This window comes from Rhincodon typus, chromosome 9 (assembly GCF_021869965.1).
Source record: "Rhincodon typus isolate 14 chromosome 9, sRhiTyp1.1, whole genome shotgun sequence".
Classification (NCBI taxonomy): domain Eukaryota; kingdom Metazoa; phylum Chordata; class Chondrichthyes; order Orectolobiformes; family Rhincodontidae; genus Rhincodon; species Rhincodon typus.
In genome coordinates, this window is record NC_063340.1 from 37,809,296 (window position 1) to 37,823,213 (window position 13,918).

General features: G+C 37.4%; 1 protein-coding gene across 2 annotated transcripts in view; it reads right to left on the reverse strand.

The window, feature by feature from the left end:
• The window catches only part of sanbr (SANT and BTB domain regulator of CSR), a 137,687-nt gene that overhangs the window by 109,335 nt on the left and 14,434 nt on the right, over window positions 1-13,918 (reverse strand). The window contains exons 1-3 of one of the 2 annotated variants that reach the window (XM_048601512.1): window positions 11,931-12,683; window positions 5,482-5,540; window positions 4,094-4,254 (exon numbers count right to left, since the gene is read on the reverse strand). In XM_048601512.1, the coding sequence (XP_048457469.1) occupies window positions 4,094-4,254; window positions 5,482-5,540; window positions 11,931-12,162 (452 nt within the window). In that variant the 5' untranslated portion in view covers window positions 12,163-12,683. Of the gene's footprint in view, window positions 1-4,093; window positions 4,255-5,481; window positions 5,541-11,930; window positions 12,684-13,918 lie in introns of those variants that run through there. The other variant, XM_048601511.1, reaches the window with a different exon arrangement.

A 13,918-nucleotide genomic window follows, 5' to 3' on the forward strand; every position in this document is an offset into this window, starting at 1 on the left:
AGAGAGATAGAGAGAGAGATAGAGAGAGAGATAGAGAGAGAGATAGATGGAGAGAGTTAAAAGACAGGGAGAGAGAGAGAGAGGGAGAAGGAGAGGGAGAAAGACAAAAGACAAGGAGCGAGAGAGAGAGATAGAGAGGGAGGGATAGAGAGAGAGAGACAAAGTTAAAAGACAGGGAGCGAGAGAGAGAGACAGTTAAAAGACAGGGAGCGAGAGAGAGAGTTAAAGACAGGGAGCAAGTGAGCGAGAGAGTTAAAAGACAGGGAGCGAGTGAGCGAGAGAAAGAGAGAGTTAAAAGACAGGGAGCGAGTAAGCGAGAAAGAGAGATAAAAGACAGGGACAGAGAGGGAGAGAGAGAGAGAGTTAAAAGACAGGGAGCGAGACAGAGAGAGAGAGACAGTTAAAAGATAGGGAGCGAGCGAGCGAGAGCGAGAGAGAGTTAAAAGACAGGGAGAGAGAGAGAGAGTTAAAAGACAGGGAGCGAGAGAGAGAAAAGGGAGAAGAGAAGGGGAGACGGGGAGAGATCTTCTGCCAGTCTAGAAGTCATCTGTTGTCTGCATTCAAAACTCAGTTTAAACCTGAAGCAAACCAGTTATGTTTTCTGCAGCAATTGCTGAAAGCTGTGATGTTTGAATTGATAAATCTGAGACAGTTTCTAAGTGTATCTGTTACTCTGTACTCCTTACTAACCAGTGGAATCAGCTGGGGAAAGGCATATGAACATAAGGGGTCTGGTCATCCAAAGAAGGATCATTTCAACATCAGAACCAGGAAGCAAAGAATACTGAATTGACTTTCCACTATTCCTGTATCTGCCAACAATCCATTTTCTCCATTTGTTTGCATAAATGGGATTTTATAAAAGGATTAGAGTTTTATTTATTAGTGTAAAATGCCAATAGTATATACCCGTTTACCTGTAGTGAGCGTCTAATTACACGTAAAAAAAAATTCTGTTTAGTATGGAAACCAGGTCCATATTTTCCATCAGCTTTAGTAAACAGAGGTACTGTATACATTTTTAGGAAAAGCTCTAATGCTTGATATTTGATATACGCCTGGGAACAGCAGGAATTGAGTGAGGCATAACAATTGCCAATTTGAAATTCCAAAGTACATCGTACTGATCTTGTTGAGGATATAATAAACAATGCTAAAATTTGCTAAACACTACTTCTGTTTCGTCAAACTAAGTTGACTCTGGTTGAGTGTGTTATTATTTTCTAAATATTCTATTACTACTTCATTAATAATGGCTTCCAATTTTTCTATACTGCCAGACTGTTAGACTTACTTCCTGCTTTCTGCTTTCCCATTTCTTAAATAGGTGCTTTACTTTTGCAGTTTTCAAATTCACTGGGATCTTTCCAGAATCCAGAAAATTTTCAAAGAGTACACAAATGCAACCAACTATCTCTGCAACCACTTCTTTTGATACCCATGGAAGCAGACCATTAATTCCCAGGGATTTTTCAGCCTATAGTCACATTTGCTTACCCAGTCATTCTGCTCTAGTGGTAGTGAATATTTTAAGAACCCTCTCCCTTTTGCCCCTTGATCTTCCTCGATTACTGGATGCTTTTTGTGTCTTCCATTGTGAAGACTATACAATATACTTGTTCAAAGTTTCTTGCCATTTTCCAGATCTCATTAATTTCTCAGCATTATCCTCAGCATTTTTTTAGCTAGCTAATCTCTTCCTTTTCTGTGATAGATATCATACAAGTTTATTCTTATTTCTATCAATCTGTCATCTGTGTGTTTTCAGATAAAGAGACTTTAATTCCGTCTTCTTACCACTGTTCCCTGCTGTTAATCTATTTGCTGTTTCATTCTTATGTTTGCACCTCTACCCCTTCTAACATTCACAGTGCATCATTACCTGGATCACTATCCTGCACTAATTTCTCGTCATCTCTTCTTAACTTTCTAAATCAGCCCTCACAAGCCTGTCAGCATCTGTTGGGCCTGAAATATATAAATGAAAGTAGTCCAGGACACATTCTTTAAAAACATTCCTCATTGTGAATATATTGCAATTATTTTGATCTATCACAGAGTAGTTTAAAACAAAAGTCACTGAATATTATTATTCTGCTGCTCTTGCAGATCTTGCAGTCAGCAACAAAACAACAGCATTCGGTGCTGGCCTGGAAGAAAGCTAACTGCAAGATCTAACAATTATTGTGATGTAATTTTTCCTTTCACCACGGTAGCTAAATCAGCCTTCAAGGCAAAGTGATATCACAGCATGCAGAAGAATAACATCAACAAGCAGTTAAGCAGCCAATCACAATGAAGCATTCAAGCACAGCAAACCGGGAAGTGAAAAGACTATAACAACCCTCACTGAATTTAATTTTACAGATAACTTATATAGATATTTCATATTTTACAAATTTATATTTGTCATTCAATGAGGTGCAACCTTTTTTAAGGGTTCTTATAACAAGTCTGATAGTGGAAGAGTGGAGTTTGCATCAAATCAATTGAATTTTTCATTGATTGGTATCTGGTTAAGTGACTCTTTGGGATGCAGACTATATGAAAGTGTGATTTAAAAGTTATTTCAAAGTTTGCATTTATTTTTGAGGTGGATCCTAACTGAAAGGCAAATGGTGGACAGCACGGCGGCTCAGTGGTTAGCACTGCTGCCTCACAGCCCCAGGGACCCGGATTCTATTCCACCCTTGGGTGACTGTCTGTGTGGAGCTTGACATTCTCCCCACATCTGGGTAAGTTTCCTCCAGGTGCTCCAGTTTCTTCCACAGTCCAAAGACATGCAGGTTAGGTGGACTGGCCATGCTAAGTTGCCCGTAGTGTCCAAAGGTCTAGGTGAAATAGCCACGGGGAATGCAGGGATATGTAACAGGCTGTGTCTAGGTGGGATGCTCTTCAGAGGATCAGTATGAAATCAATGGGCTGAATAGCCTGCTTCCACACATGAAAAAGGAGAAGGAAGCAGATTCCTGCAGGGTTTTTTTTTTCCTCTTTTATTCTTACTAACTAACGTTCACCCTTCCTATTCAGATTACTGTAAATATACATATATTTATATATTTCTCACATATTTACTTGGGTTGCACTGTGTTAGTTTTACCCTCTTGAACAAAGGAAATTGAATCCTGAGCCAGCCCCTTCTTTCAGTTTTTTTCCATGTTGCATCAAGTTGTCATATTGCTGGTCAATCACCCTTCACATCAAAACAAAACACAATTGTTTTGGGAGTTTGCAGGTGATCTTACAGCTGGATGCACAGCCTGCTGTAAACTTGCCCTTTGTTTCAACCTGGGGACCTAGCACCAATATACAGTGGCATGTCTATACCACAGGCTGGATTTGAGTACTAACTGAATGAATGTTGAGCAAAACAAAATGCAAAAGAAAACCACAAATTCATTTGTTCTTATTCACTGCAACACTTAAAACTTTCCTTTGTATGTGCGCACCCTATCTCAATACACCATTAACCCTGACCTTTAACTAATGTGGCATTTTGTTTTTAACAGTTATTCTAATTCTGTTAAAGGTCCATCAGTAGTAAATAATATTTTTGAAGTGTATACCTTTATTCACTGAAGTCTTCCACTGAAACTGATTGATTATTACCAATGATAACTAAAAAAAAATCCTTCCGTATAATCCATCTAGGATGAGGAAGTAGGGTTTATAATATAAAGTTTTATTAACAGATATTGAAACACATCTGAAAACAATTAGAGAGAAAAGCTGCTCAAAACAACGACAAGAATGAGGTCAAAGATGACTTAGTTGATTATTACATTGAGAGGCAAGTATTTGAATACAGACCAAACTATTACAGTACAATGCAAGTGCCTTCTGAACCATAATCTGAATGGACCTATTAAGAGTGTTGCTATGTCAAATGAGTTTGACAAAAATGCAAAGCATGTTTTAATCACAGCACAGGCATCATACAAAGAGAAATTTAAAAATCCTAACTCCATCACAAATTTATAATTTTTCCAATTCAAATTTCAAAATTTACTAAGTGAAGATCTAATATTACTCCATGATTATGTGTGTTTCAGCAGCTTATAAAATCAAGACAAATCAGCTCATGTATTTTCACCTTTTAAATTTATCTTTTCTGTCTTTTACTTCATCAGCTTCATTGTGGGAGAAAAGATCAACAATACGCGAGGCCAGGGTCCCATTGATACAGTTCATATTGCAAGGAGTAGCTACAATGGCACTCATATTTTTATGACAGTATTGCATGCATTCTTCAACCTGAAGTAACAAAAACAAGCATAACAAAGGCACTCAGTGATTAATTCACAACCGTTCTAAATAACTAACAGGCTTTAGATATCTCAAGCAGAAAAAAAAATCAAAACTTCTTGCTGGTTTTATGCCAGTCTTGTTTTTTATTTTCAGATTAAGGCAAAGTTTCATTTTATTGGCCAACAGGAACCACATGTTATAACACACCATATTTCTGCCATGATGACACAACCTGTTTTTCTTCATGGCACTGAATGAACTACCTGAAATATGGCAGTACATAATGAGCTTATATGAGATTGAGTATTTAAATTTAATTTCAAATTGAACATTTGTCCTGATGTCTTTTTAGCCATTTCAAGTATGATATTTGTTTATGAACCTTAGTTATGACAGGGAGTTTAGAAATTAAACATAACCAAAATGAAATGAAAACACTTTTAGCTTAACTACCAAATGTTGTAATGGACAAACCTACTGCTAAAGAACTTCACACATAGTAGCTTCATCACCCTATCATTTTCATTTACTGTTATTACAGCAGACAACTCAAAAGAAAATATTGGATTTGTGCTGCATTTAAATATTTAAATTGTTTCATAAACATATCCTATTCATGAAAGCAAAAATAACTGATTAGTTTAGGACAGGCAGAAACATTTGCTAAGAAACATTTCCTACACAAATGATAGTCATGATAATTATGAAACTACTTGAAAACTGAGGTCTCGATAACTATTGGGCATGGTGAACTATTGTGAATATTATCTTAGAAATTTGCTGTATATCTCAGGCACATGTATATAGTACATTCTGAAGAACAATACAAGTACTTTTTCTCGTATCTGCACCACATGTATCAGGAGAAAAAGTCTGGCTGACTATCCGAGAGATAGAGGAAGACAACTAAATTGTTCCCATGCCCTCAAGCCCCCAATGAGAATCAAGCACCATATAAACTGCATAGTTAATGCACATCCAGTTGCAACTTTACAACTACAGAAGAACGCACATTATTGAAAGTTACACTTACCACACTTTTTTTTTTTAACAAATATGGAATATTTTATTACTCTTCATAATAATCAAATAGCTAATTCCAGTTAAAATAAATATACATTTCAAATCCAGTTAATCAGTATCAGACTAAAAGGCAAATATACAATAGTAAACCAGATAAACTGTCAAATTAAGTGATATTTTATCCAAAGTTAGAAAAATTAATGCACTCACCAAGGAATCCATTTTCAAAAATTCAGATGAAATGAGGATTGAAATAACATTACTGGGCTCTAAAATAAATAAAAAAGCAATATTATACTCACTTGATAACTGAAACCACAAGCTTCCTAAACAAAAAAACAGATCTAATCACAAATCACATATTCAGAATAGGCAAAATAAATTCTGCTAATTCTGTAATTGATGCTACAAATTTTACTTAAAAATTTGACAAGTTTGCACTTGCCAAAGATCTTAACACTTATAGGATATTTTATATGTCTCATAGAAAACAATCTGTCAAAAACCTGTGGCAAGTTGACAGTACAATTGTTGTAATTTAGTTTTATCATCACCAAATTCTTGTATTTGGTGGACTCTTACTAATAGGAAAACACACTGGGAAGAAAAACCACTGCCTAGGTTCTTAGGAATTTCGTAAGTGCAAAACTATTCATTGACATTCAACTTTTATTTCATCCATGAATTCCATGCTAATTAGTGATTTATAAAATTTCATGATTAGCATGGACCAATCAATTAAACCATGATCATAGCTCCTTGTTAATACTAGAAACTAAACAAAAGCAGCAGAATTAAAGTTTAGGAAAATAGCTGGCCTTCTGATCCTGACTGAATTTCTGACCTCACAAAACTCAGGCTGTTAGTCTACAGCAGGATCACATTGACATGAGCATCAGTTTTGCCACTTGAACATTCTTCTTCTTCTTCAAGCTTGTCCCAGCGCACAGTCCAAACCACCACCAAGATCCTAAGCCCTGCCTATCCCCCATGACCTCCTTGCTCCAACACTGAGTTTTGAATTAATTTGCATTCCCATTCTGACCCAACATCAGACTTCACAGACTCACTGCTTTTACCCAGACCCAATTTTTGATTCACTGACATTCACATAAATTATAGATGTTTGTGGATGTGCCAGCATTATACATGTCTGGTATTCTGGAATCGCCTATACATAAGCAGGAAGACAATCCCAGGATACAAGCTATAAAAATGTGTAAACCTACCCAAACAGACACCAGCTCTCCACCTCAAAATCAGCTGCTTCCAATGTCAACACCCCCATCCCCACCATCTTGGTGTCCACATAGCTTCTCTTTATACCAATTTTACAATATTGCAAAAATTACCTTCTCTCATTTAACCTCAGCCTCTTTTCTACCTGACCCAAATCCCTAATTACCTTTTGTTTCAGCTTATTGAATTTGTTTAAATGATACAAATTTGATAAAGGAGTACACAAACAGTTGGAATCTGAAGGAGAGATTTACAGTCAGATCAAAAATCAGGAAATTAGATTTGAAGACAAGCCATTCATAAAGACTGTAAGACTATCCTCAAGGGAAACAAAGTGGCTCTTGGAGGAAGAGATACGAAGATGTTTCCAAACTTCTAGGAAAACAGTCCACTTCAAAACTAGCAGTTTGAGTTTCATACTGGTGTACTTTGCCATGTTCTTCTCATTCGGCTAGAGTCTCACGTGCCCTCTATTCTGTACTTGAACGTGTGACAGCATTGGTCCTCGGCCAAGGAAACTGGCGTTGGAAAGTCAGAAACCTGGGTAGCCAAGAACAGGTGAAGAAACAACTTCTGCTTGAGGATGCAAAAGGAGTTTTCACAGGCTGGGGTCCAACTCCATGTGATACTCCACGAAGTATCATACTTCGCATATACTTTCGCAACTACTCCTGCAAGCAACATCTAATTTCCTGCCTTCATTGCTCAGATGTTTCAGTATAGGAGTTGGGGCGCCATGTTGAGGTTGTACAGGACATCGACGAGGCCTCTTCTGGAGTACTGTGTTCAGTTCTGGTCACCCTGTTATAGAAAGGATATCATTAAGCTGGACAGGGTTCAGAAAAGATCTACTAGGATGTTGTCAGGAAAAAAGGGTTTGAGTTATAAGGAGAAGATGGATTGGCTGGGACTTTTTTCACTGGAGCATAGGAGGTTGAGGGGTGACCTTATAGAGGTTTATAAAATCATGAGGGGTACAGATAAGGTGAATGGCAGGTGTCTTTTTCCTAGGGTTGGGGATTTCAAGACAGGGGTCAAATTATTAATATGAGAGGAGAAAGACTTAAAGAAGACACAAAGAGCAACTTTTTTTACAAAGAGTGACTCATATGTGGAATGAACTTCCAGAGGAAGTGGTGGATACGGGTATTGCTACAATGTTTAAAAGACATTTGGGTAAGTACATGAATAAGAAATGTTTGGAGGGATATGGGCCAAGCGCAGGCAGAAGGAGCTAGTCTAGTTCAGGATTATGGTTGGCATGGGCTGGTTGGACCAAATCTGCTTCCCTATTGTATGACTTTATAACTTTAACTTTTCTTGTGAGCAACAACTAGTTGTTGATGTTATTAACAATTAATTTGGTTTGGATTTACATCAAACTTAACTCTCTGGGGTGACAGCCACTGAGAATGGTTATATTGAGAGAGATATGCAGAGCCTTTCCAGGGTCTCTAATCATGTCGTTCTCCCTTGGGCAAGTGCTAACCCACGAGATTCCTGTACCAATTACCAGGAGGAGTTCTTAAGATGGTTTGCAACTGCATTGCTCAATGTTATTTAAATTTTTTTCATTCATTCACAAGGTGAGGGCATTGCTGGCTAGGCAGCATTTATTGCCCATCCCTAATTGCCCAGAGGGCAGTTAAGAGTCAACCACATTGCTGTGGCTCTGGAGTCATATATAGGCCAGAACAGGTAAGGGTGGCAGTTTCCTTCCCTAAAAGGCATTAGTGAACCAGATGGGTTTTTCCGACAATTGACAATGGATTCACAATCATCATTAGATTGTTAATTCCAGATATTTATTGAATTCAAATTCCACCATCTGCCATGGCAGGATTTGAACCAGGGTGCCCAGAACATTATCTGGGTCTCTGAATTAACAGTCCAGCGATAATACCACTAGGCCATTATAATCATAACTAGATTAGTTCAATCAGGTTAAACAATCCCATTCAATCTTTAATTTGAAAATCAACAGTCTCAAGGAATTCCAGGAAACATCAACCTAAAATTTGAAAACTAAATTATGGCTTCCACTCATTGGGGCCAAACTCTACCTCTCTGACCTCAGAAGCAGAAACACTACCAGTGTGGCAGTTGTTAAACCTTCCTGATGTTAATACACTCCTGACGTCAATCCAACAATCAGAGAATATATTTTAATCTCCACTTGTCAGTACTGCCTGGAGTGAGACACAAACGATTTGGCAAAGGATTGTTTCCTTTTATAATATCAGTAGCATAAAATAGTACACAAGGCATCTATTTTGACAAAGTAATCTCTATGACCTATCAGAAATATGAACTCAAATTTACTAAATAAAATTATGATTTTAATGTACCTATTATGATTTCTTGATATCCAAATGCTCTCATCTAAATCCAGTTCATGTACTAGAACCTCAAAATTGTTGCAATTTATTTAATTGCATTAGCTGTAAATACTCTATTATATGTCAGTATATTGTACATTCTGAGCATTCTATTGCATATGGAGTGTGAGGAATGGATTGCTCTTCTCACAGTAGAGCTACTCTTGATGGTAGGGAGCTGGCTATATACAACGTAAAGCCCTAATAAAGAACTTATATCATGAAAACAGTCAGCTCAAGGAAATTATTACAGGTTACACATCCATTTGGAGTTACCATGGGAAAAAATAAACAATGGTATCACGTTGGTGTGAGCTTTGCTGTCATGAACTATCAATAAGTTGACATACCTTTCCAAGGGAGTTAACAAACATCTGATGGTGCTTAAACTCCTCCTGCATTGCAAGAGGTGAACAACTTTCATCAGTGTATATGCCCTAACGTGATCAACTTAATCAAGTCAAGGATAAATTCTACAATGACCTCCACACCTCAATTGCTGCTGTACCAAAGTCAAAAACATTTGGTGACTTCAATGTAAGAGTTGGTACAGATCATCAAGCAATGGGAAGAAAATATTGAAAAAAATTAGGGTTGGCGGTTGAAACAGCATTGGCTTCCCCTTGTTAAAGGTGTGTGCTGAAATGAACTCTTGATTACCAATATAGTTTTCAGTCTCACTCATCACAATAAGATGTCTTGGATTCACTAAACATTGACAGCTAATCAAGAATCATCAGGCATAAGGGCAGATAAGATGATTGCTAACAAAGACATGTACAACAGCAACTGCCAGACTGACTGCCGTCTTATCACTTCAAAGCTTAAACATCACCAACCATCACCTCTAGACACCCTGATAGCACAAAGGTCCAGGAGAATAGCAACATCTCAAGATTTAAACAGTTAACCATGAAGGAGTCTCTCTCAGAAACCAGACAGTCACATGTGTATAACAAAAATGAACAAACTGCACTGAGAATGACTAGGCAGCTTTCAGGACTTCAGTACACCCCATGCATACAACTAACAGAACACTCCACTGGACTGCGGTTTTTATAGAAACAGTCCACCATTATTCTCAGTTTCCAATAAGTTCAATCTTTGTTTCACTGTTTTAACATGCTAAAACCAAACATTTGCGTCAACTTCCTGAAGTGACTTTCAGCAGTACAGCCCACTAGTGATTCTTTGTCCTGCTTTGCCAGGGCTAATTCTGGTGTCCTTAAATCACTACAGATTTCTTCTCTTTGATCAGCTTTCCCCAGTATTCTCTTTGTCTGGTAGGTAAGAGAATATAAAGCACTTCCCACGAAGACCAGAGCAGCTGCTGTTGTTTTACAAACTCACTCTCTCTCTGTGTTGCTGTTCAAATTCTTTGAGGCAGAAAGTATGCAATAACAAAATCATCTGTTCTGCCTTAATTCAAGTGAATTATACAATGTAGTTGGGCTGCACTTTAATGTATGATTTTTCACTTAAGATTTGAGATACACTGCACATTGTAATTATAGACCAACCCGAATTTATGAGGCTTAATTTGAATGATTTGATAGATTGACTTTTAAAGAGCTAAATTTAAATCTTATTGCATTATTTATGAAATTCTTTAATAATCTGAATTGGTTACTACAAATGATCAGAAGTAGCCTGGACTACAGCATAAATCATGCAATTGTCTTCTTGGCTCCTCTGAAAATCTGTACTCAACTGATTGGCCATGAGAAACCTAAACAGATGATCAAATGATTATATTGACCAAAACTATGAAATAAAACTGGAACGTTACACAGAATAAAAATAAATATCTAATATTTGCTAATTTTTAGAAGTGACTCTATAAACAAGCAAAGGTTACATTAAACTGAAAATATTAAAACATAAATAGGTGTGTCCTTAAATAAAAATTACAAAGCAATAATATGGACGCATGTCTAGCTCTGGTAGACAGAACAAGGATGTATTTTAAAATCTGATCACTACTTATTCTATTATAAACTGGCAGTATCAAGAGACAGATCTTACACCTGATAGTTATCATTGTAAGGTCTCATATACAAATTGCATCTTCAAATGTTCCTATGCCTTTTTATGGGTGGAACTTGTATTCGATATTTCACTATTCCCCTCCCCAGTATTAATAAATGATTCTTCACTATTCTACCATCCTGTACCTGCCCTTTAAGTACCTTCTGTACCATGAATAAATTCTTCATTGTGATGCTGTGCCAACCTAAATTAATCACTTGAAGACAAATATGGTCTTCAAATGGTGGTTACTACCACTTGATGATTCCTTCAAGTATCACAGCTAAGACAAATAACTTACCAATGTAGGGAACAGTACAATAAAGCCACATCTAGCAATTATTTTACATTACAGTTGAGTGTACCTTTTTCTTACATCAAAGCCCTTGCCAATATCTATAAATTAAAATTTGATAAATGTCTTATTCATATTTTCAAAAGGAAGTTAAATATCAGCAGTAAATGTATTATGAAAAACTAAAATCTACTGCAACTTTCTCATTTTCCCTTTATTGTCACAATAAGGTATTTTAAAACACAACCTTGCTTATGTTAATTAGTAGTAAATAGAAACTGAATGATGGTCAATCTGGTAAAAGACAGTTTTGCTTATCAAGATAATGCATATAACACAGCATGACAAAGAAAAATAAATGAAGCAGAAAGATCATGAGATACAAACACAGTTCTTGATTACAAAACAGTTAAAAGCGATATACCCTCATTAGTGGTCAAGATGAAGGCATTTCATTTTAAATGTTTTGTTACGGTGTAAAAATTGTGGATGGAAAGCTGTGAAAGTGATTGAAGCAGGTGCTATTTATGAGAACAAAATGTATAACTTTTTGAAAATATTTGGAATTGTGGAGATAGGATGTATAAAGTATAACATCATAGGAAAAAAGAAGAAAATGCATAAATACATTGCCACTGACGAACATTTAGCTCAGTAACAAATTAACTAATTTGTACTGTACAAGTATTTTCTAAATAATATGCAACCCTAAAACCTACCTAGTTCTGGTTGTTCAGTTTGTCCTTGATGTTTTAGTTTCCTCTTCACATAGCTCATCAACCAGGCAAAGATATGGACATCACAGTGCACCGATATGTCTACTTCCTGCCAGCGTTGTGCATCAACAGATAGATACTCAGCAAAGTACTTCATCTCACTGACTAGTAGATTCCGAGGACAAACAAAATCACGCTTCAGGTTTTTGGATTCATCACAAACATGGATTACCATGTTGGGCCTTTTATGAAAATAAAAGCATCTTAAAACAATGGCTATAACAAAGACATGGTTCCCATTTTCAAATGGTTACAACTATAATTGAAAAGGAACCAAGATTTGCATTAGCATAAGCATTGAAACTGAACTGCCTAAGGGACTTTGCATCTCGTCTGCTGTAACATTTTTATAAGTTTGCAGCATTGGTTCTGCATCTACTATATCCCCACTCACCTGTGCAGGCTTAATTTCTTAAAATCAATGACAGTGAACATGATCAGTTAGCTTCGAACAATCGGGAATGAGAGATCCCATCTACAGTGAAACACATCCTGAGTGAATATTTAGTTTAGGGACTTTGGAGACAACTTGGGAGTTTGGTGCTGGGGTGAAGAGGTAATTTTTGCTGGCTTTTTTTGGCTCATAGTTTGTAAGGTTATTTTAACAGGATAAATCAAAGCTCAGGGGTCCAACACAAAATAGTGACATCACAGGTAAAACGCAAGTTCACTGGTTGGTGATAGCTACCAATTTGACGATCTATTATAGGTTATCTGCAGATTGAAGGTAAATAGGGGAAATACTTACACACGTCAAAATCAAAGACCAGTACAAAACTTTTAAAAATCAAATTAAGATCTAAGGAACTATGAAAAGAGATGCTGGACCAGGTGATGTTTTGTAACTGCATGATGTGGAAGCTGGTGGACTCCATTGTGACTCAGTGACCACATCTGTTGCAAGTGTTGATTGCTTGAGGAACTCTGCTCAGAATTGATGAGCTGGAGTTTAAGGCTTGAATACTGGGACTTATCAGCAATGGGGAGAGTTACCTGGACACTGTTTCAGGAGGCAGGCACACCTCTTTGATTAACTACCTCGAATTCAGTCAGTGGTCAGGGACAGGAGGGAGTGACTATGAGCAAGACAGGTAGAGGTATCCAGGAGATAGTTCTGAAGGAGCCTCAGCCATTGAGCTTCTTTAACAGGTTTGAGATTATTGCTCTCTGTGTGGATGACCGGGGAGCAGGGTGGGGGGGACAGGAGGAGGAGAAGGAGGCAGGGAAGAGAAATATAGTTCTACTTGGGGATAGTATAGTCAGGAAATAGACAATTGTTTTCTGTGGCCAAAATCATGAGTCCCAAAGGCTGTGTTGCCTGCCTGGTGCCCCGGTTCAGGATATCTCATGTGGACTACAGAGGAAATTGGATTGGGAGGGAAAAGATCCAGTTGTCATGATCATGTAGGTACCAATGAAATACGTAGAATGAAGAAAGATTCTGCTGAGGAAATATAAGCAACTAAGGACTAAATTAAAACGCAGAATTGAAAAGGTAAAAATCTCCTGATTAATATTTCAGCCACAAGCAAATTGGCACAGAGTCAACAAGATTAAAAAGATAAACATGTGGCTCAAAGGCTGGTGTGGAAGAAACGGGCTCAAATTAATGGACATTTGCACCAGTACTGGGAAAGGAGCGAGCTGTTCCGATGAGACGCGCTGAATCAGGCTGGGGTCAGAATCCTGACAAATTGCATTACTAGGGCTGTGGATAGGGCTTTAAACTAAACAATTTAAACTAAAAAATTAAAGTAAACTCTTGCTCGTAGTCACTCCCTCCTGTCCCTGATCACTGACTGAATCGAGGGAGTTAATCTAAGAGGTGTGCGTGCCTCCTGAAACAGTACCCAGGTAACTTTCCCCCTTGCTGATAAGTCACAGTATTCAAACCTTAGATTCCAGCTCATCAATAGTAGGGCGGAAGGTTT